Genomic DNA, 16,143 nt, shown 5'->3' with positions numbered 1-16,143 from the left:
CTTCCGGCTTTTTTCTTTTTGCTTATGTGGTGCTGAGGAATCGAACCCAGGACCTTGAGCATGCAAGGCAAGCGCTCTACCACTGAGCCACCTTCACAGCCCCTTCCTTGTGTTTTATGTCTGTATCTCTGTGTTCTCCATTTGGACTTGGTTTCCAAAGGAAACTCTATTTCCTACACAGAACACAAGAAAGTCCTTGGATTCCTGGGCAGATGACACAAATGGAAGCCCCAACCTGACCACTCACCAGCAACAGTTCAGCCTCTTCGCACACCCAGATGGAGACCATGTTCCTAACTTCTCTGGCATACAGAATTCTGCACCTCCTCAATATTATGTTTCTTGGGATTCCTTGTGGACCGAAGAACCAAATAACACACTCTTCCTGCTTATCCAGAAAGCACCAGGAGGAGAGACCCTCAACTCCCCTCCAGAACCACTGACCCCGGGAAAAGATGTGTCAGAAACCCAGGTGCCTTCCTGGCATCAATACAACACTAGCCCAGGAGACCTGCAGCCTCTTTGTGCTCACGAAGAACAGCCATCTATGGATGTGGAGTCCCCCGATATAGCTTACATTATGCAATGGTGGGACAAAGGCCGCCAGGAATTGATTGCCGAGTGGGAGCCTAAGGAACACTGAGGCAGGTGTGTGGCAGGGGTCAGAAAGAGGACCCTCCAGAATTTGTGATCCCAGCTACTCAGCAGGCTGACATCTGAGAATTTGAGAATCACAGTCCAAAGCCAGACAGGGCAGGCAAATCCGTAAAACTCTTATTTCCAATGAACCACCAAGAAGCCAGAAGTAGGGTTATGGTTCAAGAAGAGGTAGAGCACCAGCCTTGAACAAAAATGCTCAGGGACAGCGCCTACACCCCCAGTTCAACCTCAGGACTGGCATCAAAAACAAAAAAGGATCTCACCAACCCCCATAGCAGGGAAGATTATGGGGCTCTGATCTGTGTGCTGGAGGCTCATAGTACAGCTTGAGCTCCAGCAGGAGAAAGGTGTTATTGCCAGAAACTCCTTTTATTTGAATACAGTCACTCAGGTACCAAAGCCTGGAGGAGGCTTCCTTCTCTGTGCACACCGGTTCTGCTCCCTCCCCACTTCAGTAAGTGAAGGACTGTGTCCAAGCTCCACACTGCCTTCAGAAACTCCCAGGATGGGGGCTGGGAATGTGGCTTAGTGGTACAGTTCTTCCTAGCATGCATGAAGCCCTGGGTTCAATTCCTCAGTATCACATAAACAGAAAAAGCCGGTAGTAGCGCTGTGGCTCAAGTAGTAGAGTGCTAGCAAAAGAAGCTCAGGGACAGTGCCCAGGCCATGAGTTCAAGCCCCAGGAGAAGGAAGGAAGGAAGGATCCATCTTTTAGGATGGAAACGTCTCAAACTCCAGCTGAGCCATGACAATGAGAACACATCTACAAGAGACACATCAGCATTTCTTCCCTTCTGGCAAAGTTGCAATTAGTATGATGTGTGCAGAAAATAAGTGCATATTATATTTCCTGGTAATGTGTCTTTATAAAAAGTGAGCTTTAACTGGGAGAAAATGAGGGAGAGGTGACACGAAAAAAGAAATGTGCCAGGCACCGGTGGCTCACTCCTGTAATCCTAGCTACTCAGGAGGCTGAGATCTGAGGATCTCGGTTCAAAACCAGCCCATGCAGGAAAGTAGTCCGTGAGTTTTTTTTTTTGGGGGGTAGGGGGGAGGTCTGGTCGTGGGGCCTGAACTCTCGACCCGAGCGCTGTCCCTCAGCTCTTCAGCTCAAGGCTAGCGCTCTACCACTTGAACCACAGTGCCACTTCCGGCTTTTTTTTCTTTTTGCTTATGTGGTGCTGAGGAATCGAACCCAGGGCCTCAGGCATGCAAGGCAAGCGCTCTACCACTGAGCCACCTTCCCAGTCCCGTCCGTGAGATTCTTATCTCCAATAAACTACCAGAAAACCAGAAGTGGTGCTGTGGCTCAAGTGGTAGAGCGTTTGCCTTGAGCTGAAGAGCGCAGGGACAGAGCCCAGGCCCAGAGTTCAAGCCCTCGACTAACAAAGAAAAAATTTTTTTAAAGAAAGAAATTTACTCATTACCTGACTTCTGTAACTGTAGCTCCTCTGTATATCACCTTTACAATAAAATTTAATTGATTTAAAAAGTGAGTTTTTTCTCCCAAGAGTATCTGAGGGTTTGAGCTAAGGACTGAAAACTACCTCAGCATCCACTAAGGGAATGAGCGAAGCACCACGCCAATAGCTCACACCTGTAATCTTAGCTGTTCAGGAAGCTGAGATCAAAGTCCAAATCAGCCAGAGCCAAAATGTCCATGAGACACTTATCTCCAGCTAACCAGCAAAATGCCCGAAGTGGAGGTATAGCTCAAGTGGTGGGGCACATAATCTTGAAAAGCAACAAAAGGCAAATGAGAGCACCAGGCTCCAGGTTTAAGCCCCAGTCCTAGCCCAATCAAGTCAACCAATATATAAGGGAATGAGTCAAGTTGGCGAAGGAGCTGTCCATCATAATTGAATGTTTTTTTCTGCCATTTTCACCATTTTAAAATAAAACTTGCAAGGTACTCACTGAATGTAGCTCTGGCCACTTGTCTCCAAAAGCTAAATAAGGACAAGTGACAAAGGGCAGAGAAAGGTTTATTAACATGGTGGCCGTAGGAAGACAGCAGATCTTCAGGGTTCAACATTGGCCTCAAGTTAAGCAGGAAGAATTGGGGAAAGGATAAGGTATGCAGGGTTAAAACGGCTCCTCGTCAAAGGTGTGGCCTATGGGCTGGGAATGTGGCTTAGTAGTAGAGTGCTTGCCTAGCATGCATAAAGCCTGAGTTTGAATTCCTCAGTACCTCAGTACCTTGTAAACAAAAAGCTAAACGTGGTGCTCTGGCTCAAGTGGTAGAGCGCTAGCCTTGAGCAAAAGAAGCTTAGGGACAGTGCCCAGGCCCTGAGTTCAAGCCCCAGGACTGGGGAAAAAAAAAAGTGTGGTCTACTTGGCCAGTGTCTCTGTCTCTGGAGGAGTTCCTGAGAAGTTTTAACACTAACTTTGGGACAGAATAGGAACAAGTTACCTGGGGGTGATCTGAGTTTTGGGGCTGTTTTTTTTGCTTTCTTTTTTTTTGGGGGGGTCCGGTTGTGGGGCCTGAACTCTGGGCCTGGGCGCTGTCCCTCAGCTCTTCAGCTCAAGGCTAGCACTCTACCACTTGAGCCACAGCGCCACTTCCGGCTTTTTTCTTTTTGCTTATGTGGTGCTGAGGAATCGAACCCAGGGCCTCAGGCATGCAAGGCAATCGCTCTACCACTGAGCCACCTTCCCAGCCCCTTGTTTTGTTTTCTTTTGCCAGTCCTGGGGCTTGAACTCTGGACCTGAGTGCTGTCCCTAAGCTTCTTTTGCTCAAGGTGAGTGCTCTACCACTTGAGCCACAGTGCCACTTCTGTGTTGATCTTAGCTTCCTGAGTAGCTAAGATTACAGGTGTGAGCCACTGGCGTGGTACTTCACTCATTCCTTTAATGATGCTGAGGTAGTTTTCAGTCCTTAGCTCAAACCCTCAGATACTCTTAGGAGAAAAAGCTCACCTTTTTTTTTTTAGGACTTTATTGGAGATAAGAGTTTCATGAACTTTCCTGCCTGGGCTGGCTTTGAACTGTAATACTTAGATCTCAGCCTCCTGAATAGCTCTGATTACAGACTGGTGTGAACCACCAGCACCTGGCTGGGATATTTTCTCTCCCCACCCCACCCCCAATAAGCCAAAGTTAATAGATATTATTTCATATTTATATAGTGCCTTCTTCAAGATGGGCTATTACCTTTAAGATGGTAAGGAGGGTTTGCGTGTTAGAGGGGCCATTTGCCTTCCACATAAGATACTTACCAATGACTTCTCTTTCCTGGAGCTGAAGGTGACTGTAAAATGACTACATCAGAATACCGATCAGCTGAGCACCAGTGGCTCTCGCTTGTAATACTAGCTACTCAGAAGGCTGAGATCTGAGGATCTTGGTTCAAAGCTAGCCTGGGCAGGAAAGTCTGTGACTTGTCCAATGAACCACCAAAAAGCCAGAAGTGGAATTGTGGTACAAGTGGGAGAGTGCTAGTCTTCAGAGGGAAGGCCAAGCAATAGCATCCTGGTCCTGAGTTCAAGGCCTCCCAGTACAGGCTCATATACAAATAGTAATACAAAGCTTTAGTAGTTGGCCATGGTGGTTCACACCTATAATCCCAGCCCTTGAGAAACTGAGGCAGGAGAATTAGAAGTTAGAGGCTGGGCTGTGTAGTGAGATTTAGCTCAAAAGATTCAAATAAAGGCTGGGTGTGGTAGTACCTGCCATTAATCCTAACACTGAAAGCTTAGATAGAATTTTGATTTCAAGGGCGGCATAGGTCTGAAGAGAGATCTGACTTACCTCCAATTAACTACCAAAAATCTGAAAGTGGAATTGTGCCTTAAGCGGTAGAGGGCCAACACAAAGCAAAAAAAGTTAAGGGATAGCACCTAGGTGCTGAGTTCAAACCCCAGTATTCACATTCACATACACACACACACAGGAAAAACAAACAGGCTCACACCTGTGCTCAGGAAGCTGAGATCCAAGGATTGAAGTTTGAAGCTAGCCAGGGCAGGAAAGTCTGTGGGACTCCTATCTCCAATAAACCATGCAGAAAAAGCCAGAAGTGGAGCTGAAGCTCTAGTGGTAGAGTGCTAGCCTTGAGCACAAAAGCTCAGGGACAGTGTCCAGGCCCCAAACACACACAAGAAATAATGGAATTTGCTCCTTTGCATTTACCTAATGTGTTCAAAATAAATCCTCACACCAATAAATCCTTTTCTCCCTTAGATTTGTTTTCCTTCTTTCCTGATTAAACTGTTCTAGCCAGGCACTAGTGGCTCATACCTGTAATACTAGCTACTTAGGAGGCCAAGATCTGAAGACTGCAGTTCTAAGCCAAGGCAGGCAGGAAAGTCCGTGAACTCTTATTAGTACAAAAGCGTTAAAATAGATGATCACTAGGAAGCTTGGCACTAGTAGCTCACATCTGTAATCTTTACTCTTAGCTACTCAGAAGGCTGACATCTGAGGATGGTAGTTCAAAGCCAGACCAAGTAGGAAAGTCATAAGAATAGAAAGTCATAAATTCATAAATGTATATAAATATATATGAAGAGTATTTGTGAGTGCCTAATAGAAGATAGGATTTTATTTTATTTTTTGGTCCAAGACCGGAACTCCAATTCATACTCAGTACCAGGTGCTTTTGCTCATTGGCTAGTGCTCTAGCTAAGCCACACCTCCAACCCTGAAGATAGGTTTTTAAAAGGCATGCCCTAAAGAAATCAAAAGGGCACGATTAGGGTGGGCAACTGAGTATTTTTAAGAGCTTCACATTTCATCACTTGGAAAGACCCTGGATTATTAGACTTCTGCTCAGGACTGGCCCTCTCCCACTGGAGCCAGGCCTCCATCTCAGACAAGTTCCTCCATGGCTTCTAACAGTGAGTACATTTGATAGAGCTTTTTGAGAAGATTGTTTCTAAGACTATTAAGGTTTTATGAAGGTTTTTGTTTCCCTTATATGGCATTAAGGATGGAACCCAGGAGTTTGCCACCAAGTAGAATTTCCTCATACTATGTTTGTCTTGTTTGGTGGTTTTGTGCCATACTGGGGCTTGAACTCAGGATACCATCCTCTTCTGGCTTGGCTTTTTCACTGAAGGCTACATAGCTTTACCACTTGAGATATGATCTCCACAGGGCTGGCTATTTGTTAGCTATTATTAATTAAAGCTGTTCTTTTTTACTCAAGGCAAGAGCTCTAGCTCTTGAGCCATAGCTTCACTTCTGGCTTTTTAGTGGTTAACTGGAGATAAGACTTTTACAGACTTTTTTTTACTGGAGCTGGCTTTGAACCATGATCCTTAGATCTCAGCCTTCTGAGTAACTAGGATTACAGGCATGAGCTACTGGCACTGGGCTATTAAAGCTATTTTTAAGAAGAAAGGTATAGAAATAATAAGACTTTTATATTTTTAAAAAAGCCAATGTATTCATCACTCAACTTTAATGAATAATGGCCAACAATCAGCCAGTCCTGTGGAGATGTGGCCCAAGTGCTAGAGCTGTAGCCTTCAGTGAAAAAGCCAGAAGAGGTCCTGGGTTCATGCCCCACTTCTGGCACCAAAAGAAAAAGAAAGCTTTAAGTGCTAGACATGGTGGTATACATGTGTAAGCCCAGATCTTGTGAGGCTGAGGAAGGGCAGTCTGGAGTCCTATACTTGAGTCTGGGCTATTGGCAGACCCTAACTCAAAACACTCAAAAACAAAAAGGAAAAAATCTGCAAATCATTCAAGTCTACTACCTACAAGTATAAAGATTCTAGGTTATCTGTGCAGCTTCATTTTTGTCAGAAATATTGTAGATACTTTCATATCTGAAATACTTGTTGCCCATTTAAGTACAAGGGATTGAACCCAGAGCCTTCCTTGTACTTTCTCGAAACTCTGCCACTTGAGCCACAACTCCAGTTCTTTTCCTGCTTTCGGACTTGAATTGAGGGTCTCTGGCTTTTTCTTGCCCCCTCCCCCCCACCTCAAGGCTGATGCTCTATCACTTGAGCCACAACTCCACTTCCAGCTAGTTAGTTGGAGGTAAGAGTCTCACAGATTTTTCTGAGCTGGCTTTCAAACCATGATCCTCAGATCTTTTTTTTTTTTTTTTGGGTCCGGTTGTGGGGCCTGAATTCTGGGCCTGGGCGCTGTCCCTCAGCTCTTCAGCTCAAGGCTAGCACTCTACCACTTGCGCCACTTCGGGCTTTTTTCTTTTTGCTTATGTGGTGCTGAGGAATCGAACCCAGGGCCTCATGCATGCAAGGCAAGTGCTCTACCACTGAGCCACCTTCCCAGCCTGATCCTCACATCTTAACTGCCTGTATAGTTAGGATTATAGTCATCCAACTTACAATTTTTTCTTAATACAACATTGAGTTTTGATCAGGGTTGGTCCATACTGCCATCTTTCTATCAGATGAAGCTACACCTGGTTTATTGATTTAAATGAACCCTCCCCAGCTACTCAGGAAATTTGAGATCTGAGGATCAAGTTTAGGAGCCAGCTGGGGCAGACAAATCTAAGAGATTCCAATTAATCTCCAATTAACTAGCAAAAAAATTGGAGACCTGATTCACATGTCAGTGCACTAATCTTGAGCAGAAAAAACTGAGCAAGGGGTGAGGCCCTGAGTTCAAGAGCTGGGGAAAAATTTTTTTTTGTCTCATTAAGTTTTTGCTTGAACCCAAGATCCTTTCTAATCTCCACTCATTCCCAACCTCCACTTTCAGAGCAGCTGGATTACAGGTGAGAGCTACCTCACTCACGCAGCCTGAAACTCTCAGAACTCTTTGGTAGTACTAGGGCTTGAACCCAAGCCTTTCCTCCAGCTCTTGCTCAGCTTTCTCCCTCAAGGCTAGTGCTCTACCACTTGAGGCAAACCTCTACTTCCCACTTGTGGGTGGTTAATTGATGATAATCTTACAGCCTTTTCTGCCTCGACTGGATCTGAGTAGCTAGGATTACAGTTGTGAGCCACTAGTATCTGCCTAGTTTTGTTCTTGACATAGAAACTTGCTAACTGTCCTGGCTGGTCTTATATTCTGATTCTCCTGCTTCAGCTTCCCTAGTATATAGTACTACACCCTACCCTCCACCCACCCAGCTACTAACTCTGTTTTAACCTTTTCTTTTGTCCACTATGGGACTTGAACTCAGGACATGGGCACTGTCCCAGCCCCTCCCTCAAGGCCAGCACTCTACTATTTTGAGTCACAGCACCACTTCCAGTTTTCAGGTGGTTAATTGGAAGTAAGAGTCTCACCAACTTTCCTGCCCTGGCTGGCTTCAAATCTGGATCCTCAGATCTCAACCTCCGGAGTAGCTAGGATTACAGGCATCCTCACCAGCACCTGGCTGTTTTAACATTTTATTTGGTCTGGGTATTATCAGTTTTTTTCAATGCTTTTTTCCCCCTGCTTATACTTTGTAAAATTCTCCAGGTAAAAGAGGTCCCAATAACAAAAGTGGCCCAAGGAGAAAAGGATGCACAAAACAACGACACAAATTTACTAAGGAACAACTGCAAGAACTTGGTGAGCTATTCCATCAGACACCATACCCTGATTTTACAAGCAAAGAAGAACTGGCGAAAAAGTTCCATTGTCCAGTGCATGTAATTGGTGTAAGTTCAAGACCTCGCACCCGTGTTTCTTATATAGTTAAAAAGCTGAGTGGGAACAGAGGGATGTTAATGTGATAGAGGGAGTAGAGTCATTCAGAGATCCGTGTGAGTGTGTACAAATATCACAATGAAACTCCCTTATATTATCTCAAAAATTCAATTTTTGGGGGGAGTCCGGTCGTGGGGCCTGAACTCTGGGCCTGGGCGCTGTCCCTCAGCTCTTCCGCTTAAGGCTAATGCTCTACCACTTGAGCCACAGCGCTACTTCCGGCTTTTTTCTTTTTTTCACTTATGTGGTGCTGAGGAATCGAACCCAGGGCCTCATGCTTGCAAGGCAAGCACTCTACCACTGAGCCACCCTCCCAGCCCCCCAAAATATAATTTTGTGTGTGTGCCAGTACTGAGGCTTGAACTCAAGGCCTAGGCACTGTCCTGTAACTTTTTTGCTCAAGGTTTGCACACTAACATTTGAGCCACAGCTCCACTTCTGGCTTTTTTTTCCAGGGATAGTACCCAAGCTCTGGGTTTAAGCCCCAGTATACTGGAGAAGACTGTAGATGGTTCTGACCATAAAGTCAGTTTCTAGTGGAGAAGATTGATTCTAGAATGCTCCATGCCTATCACCTGTAATCAGTGTTGCCCTTACTCAGTATCAAAAGCAAGTAGTCTCCTCTGGGAAGAGGCTCAAATAGAAAATCTTTGACCTTGAGAAATATAATCAGTAGATCTGATGAAACATTATTACCTTTTTTCCTTTAGAGCTGGTTTCAGAATAAGAGATCCAAACTTCCATATGAAGAGAGACACAGGATATTTGCTATGTGGAAACACCAATACTATCTACCTTTCAACAACAAGTATGTTCAGGCTGCAGCTCCCAGCTATGCCAACGAGAGGTTCCTGACGGAGCAGAATGCTCAGCCAGCTAGAGCGGATTGGTCCTCTCTGGAGAATCAAGAAGGGAATCTCAGCCAGCAGATGGACTCGAGTGCCAAAAGGTACCCAAACTATGCGTTAGAGGGTGAAGATGCCACAGGAAATGAGCATTCTCCACATACTTCTTTCCTAGGCTTCAACTCCACAACATACCTACATCCCTCTACCATTTCTGAGCAGTATTTTGCCAATGACAAGTGTGAGGCCTTGGAAAGCCAACATGGAAGTCCTTCCTTTTTGCATCATGCTTCTAGGGAGTATGATGTATGGCAGAAGGAAGAGTAGAAAATTATTTCTATTAAGACTATGACAGAACTAGAGCCACAGCAAAACGGGCCACTTCCACTGCAGCAACATCAAAGACCTGAGGATCATCAGACAGAAGATGCTAATCTAGGAGCATCTGCCAAATATGTCATCCCAGGCATTCACAGTAATTCAAGGCAAAAGGCCTCCCCAGAAAGCTCCAATAATAGAGGATTTTATTCATTTTTAAGTGCCAGTACTGGAGCTTGAACTCGGGGCCTATACACTCTGCTTAGTTTTTCAGTTAAGGTTGGGGCTCTACCACTTGAGCCACACTTCTGCTTCTGTTTTTTTTTTTTTTTTTTTGGTTTATTAAACATCTCTGCTTTGTCTGCCCAGATTCATCTGTTATCCTCAGATCTCAGCTTCTTGAGTAGCAAGGATTATAGGCATGAGTCACCATTGCCCAGCATTGTATTGTTTAATAGTAATGGGTTTTAAACTCACGAAGGTAAGCCCTTTTCCATTGTCACGTCTTCAGCCCTTTTGTTTTTGAAATAAGCTCTTGTAGATATCTATGTGGCCCAAGCTGGCCTCAATTTTGTAATCTACCCGCCTCTGCCTCTCAAGTAGCTGAGACTGCAGGTATGCACCACTGTGCCCAGTTTATTTATGAGGGGAAGGGAGGTTACTGGGGCATCGTGTATGGGAGGCTGTGAGGAAAGTGCTCTTTCACTACTTGAGTTTCAAGAAGTAAATATTTTATAACCTGTGGGTGAGACTTCACATATTCATTTATTAATGTTTGAACTTGAAGTATCTGTCTGGATTTGTCTTCATGGTTAGATTGTTGACTCCCAAGCCCATACTTTGTATTTGTTTTGTGTGCTGTATAACTAAGATAAAGTAAAGTCATAAGGTAGTTACTATACCAAGCTGACTGATGCCCTCAAAAATAATTTGCCTGTCACTAGTGGCTCACATCTGTAACCCTATCTATTTAGGAGGCTGGGATCTGAAAACTGAGGTTTGAAGTCAACCTGGGCAGGAAAATCCAGTTATCTCCAATTAGCCACCAAAAGGCCAGAAGTGGAACTATGGCTTAAGTGATAGAGTGCCATCCTTGAGTGAAAAAGCTAAAGGAAAATGCAAGGCCCTGTGTTTAAGCCCCAGTACTGGCACACACATACACATATGCATACAATGAGAACACACTCAGAAAAAAGTTGTAAGGTATTCCTCCTACAGGCAAGTGGCAACAGGAGAAACCAAGTGTACCCCACGCCTTGCTCCTGGTCTTCAAGCCTCCAGGACTGAGAAAATTAACTTCACTGTTTAAGCCAATCCAGTCTGTGGTCCTTTTTGTTATAGTAGATTTAGCACACTACTAAGGGATAAGGGGCTATAACAGAGTTTCATGAGACAGACACATCGATGAAACACAAATACAAAGTTGTATTTATTTTTAATAATGAAAGTAACAAATGTGGAATCAATTCACTATTTTTAATTCTAACACAATGTTAGCACAAAATTATGCTCAATATTCTTTAAAAACACAGTACTATTATGAGAGCAATAAGACCATTCTTAAGAATGTAGGGTTTTGTGTGTGTCCAAAACAAGTGGGTGGTAAGTAAAGAAACACATACTAGAGACTTGACCGCGAAGGTCTTGAGTAAAACAGCCAACCACTACAAAGTGAGCAAAGTAAATATGGGGTTTCTAGAAATCTAGAAATCAGTTCACTGCAGGATGGGATGATTTGGGAAAGACCCTGCAATGAATTCTTTCCATATTCCTACATTCTCAACTTGGAATCTACCACAATGGAACTTCTGCAAAAGACAGGAGATTCTTTACTAATGCTTGCTGACAAAACCTATGCCTCCTAATTTGTTTGACGTGATCAGAAGTCCCTTATCACCAATACAGAAGACACTCCAGCCAAGGTCTAGATTTTCCTTTAAAACCAGATATTACGCTGGGGACAGATGGCTCAGGAGACAGAACTGATGATAGAGGTTCAAAGCCAGCCAAGGCAGAAAAGTCTGTAAGACTCTTATCTCCAGTTAACTAACAAAAATCTGGAAATAGAACTGTGGCTCAAGTAGTACAATGCCCATCTTTAGATTAAAAGCTAAGGGACAAAGCCTAAGCTCTGAATTCAAATCACACACACACACACACACACACACACACACACACACACACACACACACACACACACACCAGAAAAAAGATTAAACAAATACTTGCCACTGATAGCTCTCAATATTCCTAATTTGTTTCTGTCCTGCTACGTAACTCTGCTAGGCTACCAAAGTGGAGACCTGGAACAGCAGTAGCACTGGTCAAATGTGTCTTTGCAAGTCAAAGGTCAATGGTTACAACTGTTAATAGCTTCATCAATCCCATCTTCTCCTACTCTCATTTACTATTTCTTTCGGAATTCAATTCTCCGAGCTACATTCTGAGCACCAAATTTTTTGACCAATGCATTTCTGGTATCTTCATCATCTTTTTGTAAGTCTAAGTCATCTTGTCGGGACCAAATGGGGTAGCCATCAGCTCTCTGACCAGACTCTAAAAAGGAAGAAGTTGCTTCCAGCTCACCACTATTTTTTAAGAAGGCTTGTGTAACTGTTGACAAATCCAAGTTAAATTTTTCCATTAATTGCCGGATGATTTTAATGGCAGCTCCCACCTCTGCTGTAGAAATCTTATCTTCCTCCTCCTCAGGTTGTGCTTCTGCATTTTCCTCGGGTGTAGGAGGGTCGTCATCACACATTGTTATATGTATTTCAAAATCAGGGGTTTCATCTACCTACAGAGAATGATCAGAAAGAGCAGTTCCTAATGACCTAATTCAGAATGCAATGTATGGTCCCTCCCAACTCCACCCCCTTGCTCTCTGCACACCAATCACACTGAAGTTTCACTAATATGTTACACAAGTTCATTCACACTGGATGCGCATGTACACATGTGTGTATTATCCATGTATGTACCTGGGAAGGTGGTGTGTACATGTATATGTATAGTTATGTTTCAAAGATTAGATCCTTTACTGATTGTAAGAAATACATGTGTCAATATGCACACACAATATATGTATACATGTACATACATATACACAGAGAACAACACACATGTATATACACGTTCATTAGATCTTTGTTAAATATTTGATTTCATTTCCAGACTGTAGTTCCAGAAGAGCCGGAACCTAATATTTGACTCATCACAGACTCGCTTTTCTCTCCAATGCTAAGATGTGCTAAGTTCTCAGCACTGCTGCATGACTCTCTGCCTAGGCACATTATGAATGTGCTACCTAAGAGCCAGGCCTGACAGCTGAAGCAAGATTAAGCCAAACACACAACACACATCACAAAGCAACAATCCCAAACTTCTGCCAGATCCCATGCATTGCTCCACTCATTAGTTCCAGAAACTTTAATTTATCCCTCCTCCTCCTTTTGTAGTAGTGGTACTAGGGTTTGAACTCAGGCAGCCATTCTATCACTTAAACCAAACCTCCAGATGTTATTTTGCATTTTTTAGACTGAATCCTAGCCAGACGTGGTGGTACATTCCTGTAACTCCAGCAATTGGGAGACTGAAGTGGCATACAAGTTCAAAGTCAGCCTGTGCTACATAATGTAGCAAAACCTTATCTCAAAAATAAAATTTTTAATTAAAAAAACTGAAGCCTACTCATTTTTCTTTGTGTTTATAAGAAAATCTAATTCTTTTCTTTAGAGAAGACACATGAATAGTTTAAAAATACATACTTAAAAAAGTATATATACACTTAACATATATATTTATATTTTAAAAATATAAAAATATATTCTTAAAAAGTATTCATCATGGGGCTGGGAAGGTGGCTCAGTGGTAGAGCGCTTGCCTTGCATGCTCAAGGCCCTGGGTTCAATTCCTCAGCACCACATAAGCAAAAAGAAAAAATCCTGAAGTGGCGCTCTGGCTCAAGTGGTAGAGTGCTAGCCTTGAGCTGAAGAGCTGAGGGACAGTGCCAGGCCCAGAGTTCAGGCCCCATGACTGGACCCCCCCCCAAAAAAAAAGTATTCATCATTTGTCACTCCTGATTTTCTCAAAAGCTATTATTCTTCTTCTTGGATTCCAACAAATTATTAGAAGCTAAATCCGATATATAGAAGAGCAAAAGTATTCCCCTAAAACTGTAAGCACACAAAAAGCTACATGTTTGATGGTAAAAATAACTATAGGAGGCTGGGAAGATGGCTCAGTGGTAGAGTGCTTGCCTCGCATGCATGAGGCCCTGGGTTCCATTCCTCAGCACCACATAAGCAGAAAAAACCAGGGTGATGCTATGGCTCAAGTGGTAGAGCACTAGCCTTGAGCTGAAGAGCTGAGGGACAGCGCCCAGGCCCAGAGTCAGGCCCCATTACCAACCAACCAAAAAAAAAAAAAAAACAAGCACTAGGCTCAGAGTTCAAATCCTGGCACCAGGAAATTATAAGTCTCTATTCTACCTGATTTCTCTCTCCCACTCTAGCTGTGCTGCCCCAAACTAAAAGCTTTTCGAAGCCGAAAGCCTAAATCCACCCATTCTCCTTTTTCCTCTTCTGTGTTTAATTTCTCTCTTATATTCCTGGACCTCAGGTGGGTGAAAAAGGTAGATGGGATAGTCAGTTTCAAAGAAGGGAGGCAGGGGGAAAAGAGAGTAAATCTAGTTAATATACCACAACTTCCTCAAACTCCTGGGTGGATTGCGCAAGCATGGTTTTGACTGTTTCTTCATTTTCCTTTATGTCTTCCTTTGCATTCTCTTCTTCAGACAAGTCTGCTGTCCTCTTAGTCTGTGGTTCTACTAAAGAAGAACAGCATAAATTAGCATTTTCCTCCTTCACCTCACACCTGTAACCCTAACTACTCAGGAGACTGAGTAGTTAGGATTACAGTTTGAAGCCCTGGCAGGAGTCTAGTAGAGAGCAAGCATTGAGCAGAAAAGCTCAGAAACAACACACAGCCCTGAGTTTAAGACCCAAGCTCTGAGCCAGATGTTAGTGGCTCACACCTATAATCCTAGCTACTCAGGAGGCTGAGATCTGTGGATCACAGTTCAAAACCAGCCTGTGCAGGAAAGTCTGAGACTTATCTCCAATTAACCACCAGAAAACCCAAGCCCTATTACCCATGCAAAAAAGCAGGCCCTGCGCACACAAAAAAGTAGTATATGCTGTGTAAACTCTATCCAGAAGTAAGCCTCCACTTTTGTAAATTTTTCTTTCAGAAGACATCTATTTTAGTTGTTGTTGTTTTAGTGTTGTTTTTTTGTTTTTGTCAGTCCTGGGGCTTAAACTCAGGACCTGGGCACTTTCTCTGAGCGTTTAAGGCTAGCATTCTACCACTTGAGTCACAGCCCCACTTCCGGCTTTTTCTGTTTATGTGGTACTGAGGAATCAAACCCAGGGCATCATGGATGCTAGGCAAGCAAGCCCTCTATCACTATGCCACTTTCCCAGCTCAAATGGGATATTCTTAAACTCTGACAAACTTTATTACTCTTCAAGCTTCATTCACTTTTTGCTTTGTATTGACAATCGAACGAAAACGCCAGGTGCCGGTGGCTCATGCCTGTAATCCTAGCTACTCGGGAGGCTGAGATCTGAGGATCACCGTTTGAAGCCAGCCCAGAACAGCCAAGGAGCCCCTTATCTCCAATGGATCACCAAAAAGCTGAAAGTGGAGCTGTGGCTCAAATGGGAGCGCACCAACTTGGAGCAACAGCTAAGCCCCTATGTTCAAGTCCCAGTACCGGCACAAAAATGAAACAAACCCCCAAACGGTTCAGTTTTACCCTGATGTCAACAGAGGGGCGGGGCTGAGCGATGCCACCAAGGCCGGGCTGCCGGGCCCCGGGCCCCCGCGCGCGCCCCGCCGCTCTCGGCCGCCTCGGGGTCCGGCTCGGCCTTGCGCTTGAGCCTCGGCGCCGAGGGGCTCCCCGGGGCGCCCCCCAGCTGGTACTGGTGCTCCTGGCCCCGCAGGTGCTTCAGGTAGCGGTCCTTCATGGACTGCCACGAGTGCTGGGTGACCGAGGCCTTCTCCATGGCTTTCCACAGGACGGTGCCCGTCACGGAGCTGGGCGAGCGGGCGTTTTCCTTCACGTAGGTCAAGATGGCCACGTCGTCCGCGTCGGTGAAGGCCATCCGCCCGTTGAGCGGCGGCGGCGGCGGCGGCGGCGGCGGCTCGGAGTCGGCGGCGCGCTCGGCCGGGGCCCCGGCTTTGGTGTCCGAGCCCAGCCGGTAGGCCTCCAGCTCCAGCCTCTCGTTGCGCTCCACGCAGTCCAGGATGAACTGCGTGGAGATGAAGTCGCCCGCCGCCTCGGCCGCCGCCTCCCCGGGCTGGGCCAGCAGCACGGCGCCCGGCTCCTGCACCCGGCACACCGTGCCGCCGCCGTGCAGGATCAGCGTCGACAGCCGGCGCTTGGCCGGGCTGGGCCGCACGTAGAACGACATGGAGCTGCCGTCCTCCCTCAGGAACAGAGTGGAGGAATGGGTGGGCCCGTTGGGGTCTTTGCCCAAATCCATCGCCTCCGCCATGGCCCAGGCCTGTCACCACCACCAGCTCGGACAGAACGCTCGGCAGCCTAGCACTGCGCGTGCGCAGCACCCCAAACGCGCCCGCCCTCCCCTTCCCCGGAAGGGGCGGCGAAATCCCGCCCTGCGCGTGCGCGGCG

At 45.3% G+C, this 16,143-nt stretch overlaps 1 protein-coding gene across 1 annotated transcript; it reads right to left on the bottom strand.

Annotated features, from left to right (window-relative positions):
- Nucleotides 1–11,605: 11,605 nt before the first annotated feature.
- Nucleotides 11,606–16,055, bottom strand: Terf2ip (telomeric repeat binding factor 2, interacting protein). Its single transcript, XM_013012778.1, has 3 exons — nt 15,346–16,055; nt 14,147–14,274; nt 11,606–12,243 (listed from the first exon to the last, which is right to left on the bottom strand). Exons 1-3 carry the CDS (start codon nt 16,004–16,006, stop codon nt 11,854–11,856), a joined length of 1,179 nt encoding a protein of 392 aa, XP_012868232.1. The 5' UTR covers nt 16,007–16,055; the 3' UTR covers nt 11,606–11,853.
- Between the last annotated feature and the right edge of the window lie 88 nt (nt 16,056–16,143).

Source organism: Dipodomys ordii, unplaced genomic scaffold, assembly GCF_000151885.1.
Source record: "Dipodomys ordii isolate 6190 unplaced genomic scaffold, Dord_2.0 Scaffold18, whole genome shotgun sequence".
Lineage (NCBI taxonomy): Eukaryota > Metazoa > Chordata > Mammalia > Rodentia > Heteromyidae > Dipodomys > Dipodomys ordii.
The sequence above is the reverse complement of the archived record's forward strand: the minus strand, read 5'-3'. Positions and strand labels throughout refer to the sequence as shown.

What these genes read in the sequence shown, in the direction of transcription:
- Terf2ip (XM_013012778.1), bottom strand. Translation starts at nt 16,006, where the DNA reads ATGGCGGAGGCGATGGATTTGGGCAAAGACCCCAACGGGCCCACCCAT. An exon ending in CCCCGAGGCGGCCGAGAGCG is followed by an intron (nt 14,275 to 15,345) that starts GCGGGGCGCGCG and finishes GTTCTTCTTTAG; the next exon opens with TAGAACCACAGACTAAGAGG. An exon ending in AGGAGTTTGAGGAAGTTGTG is followed by an intron (nt 12,244 to 14,146) that starts GTATATTAACTA and finishes CATTCTCTGTAG; the next exon opens with GTAGATGAAACCCCTGATTT.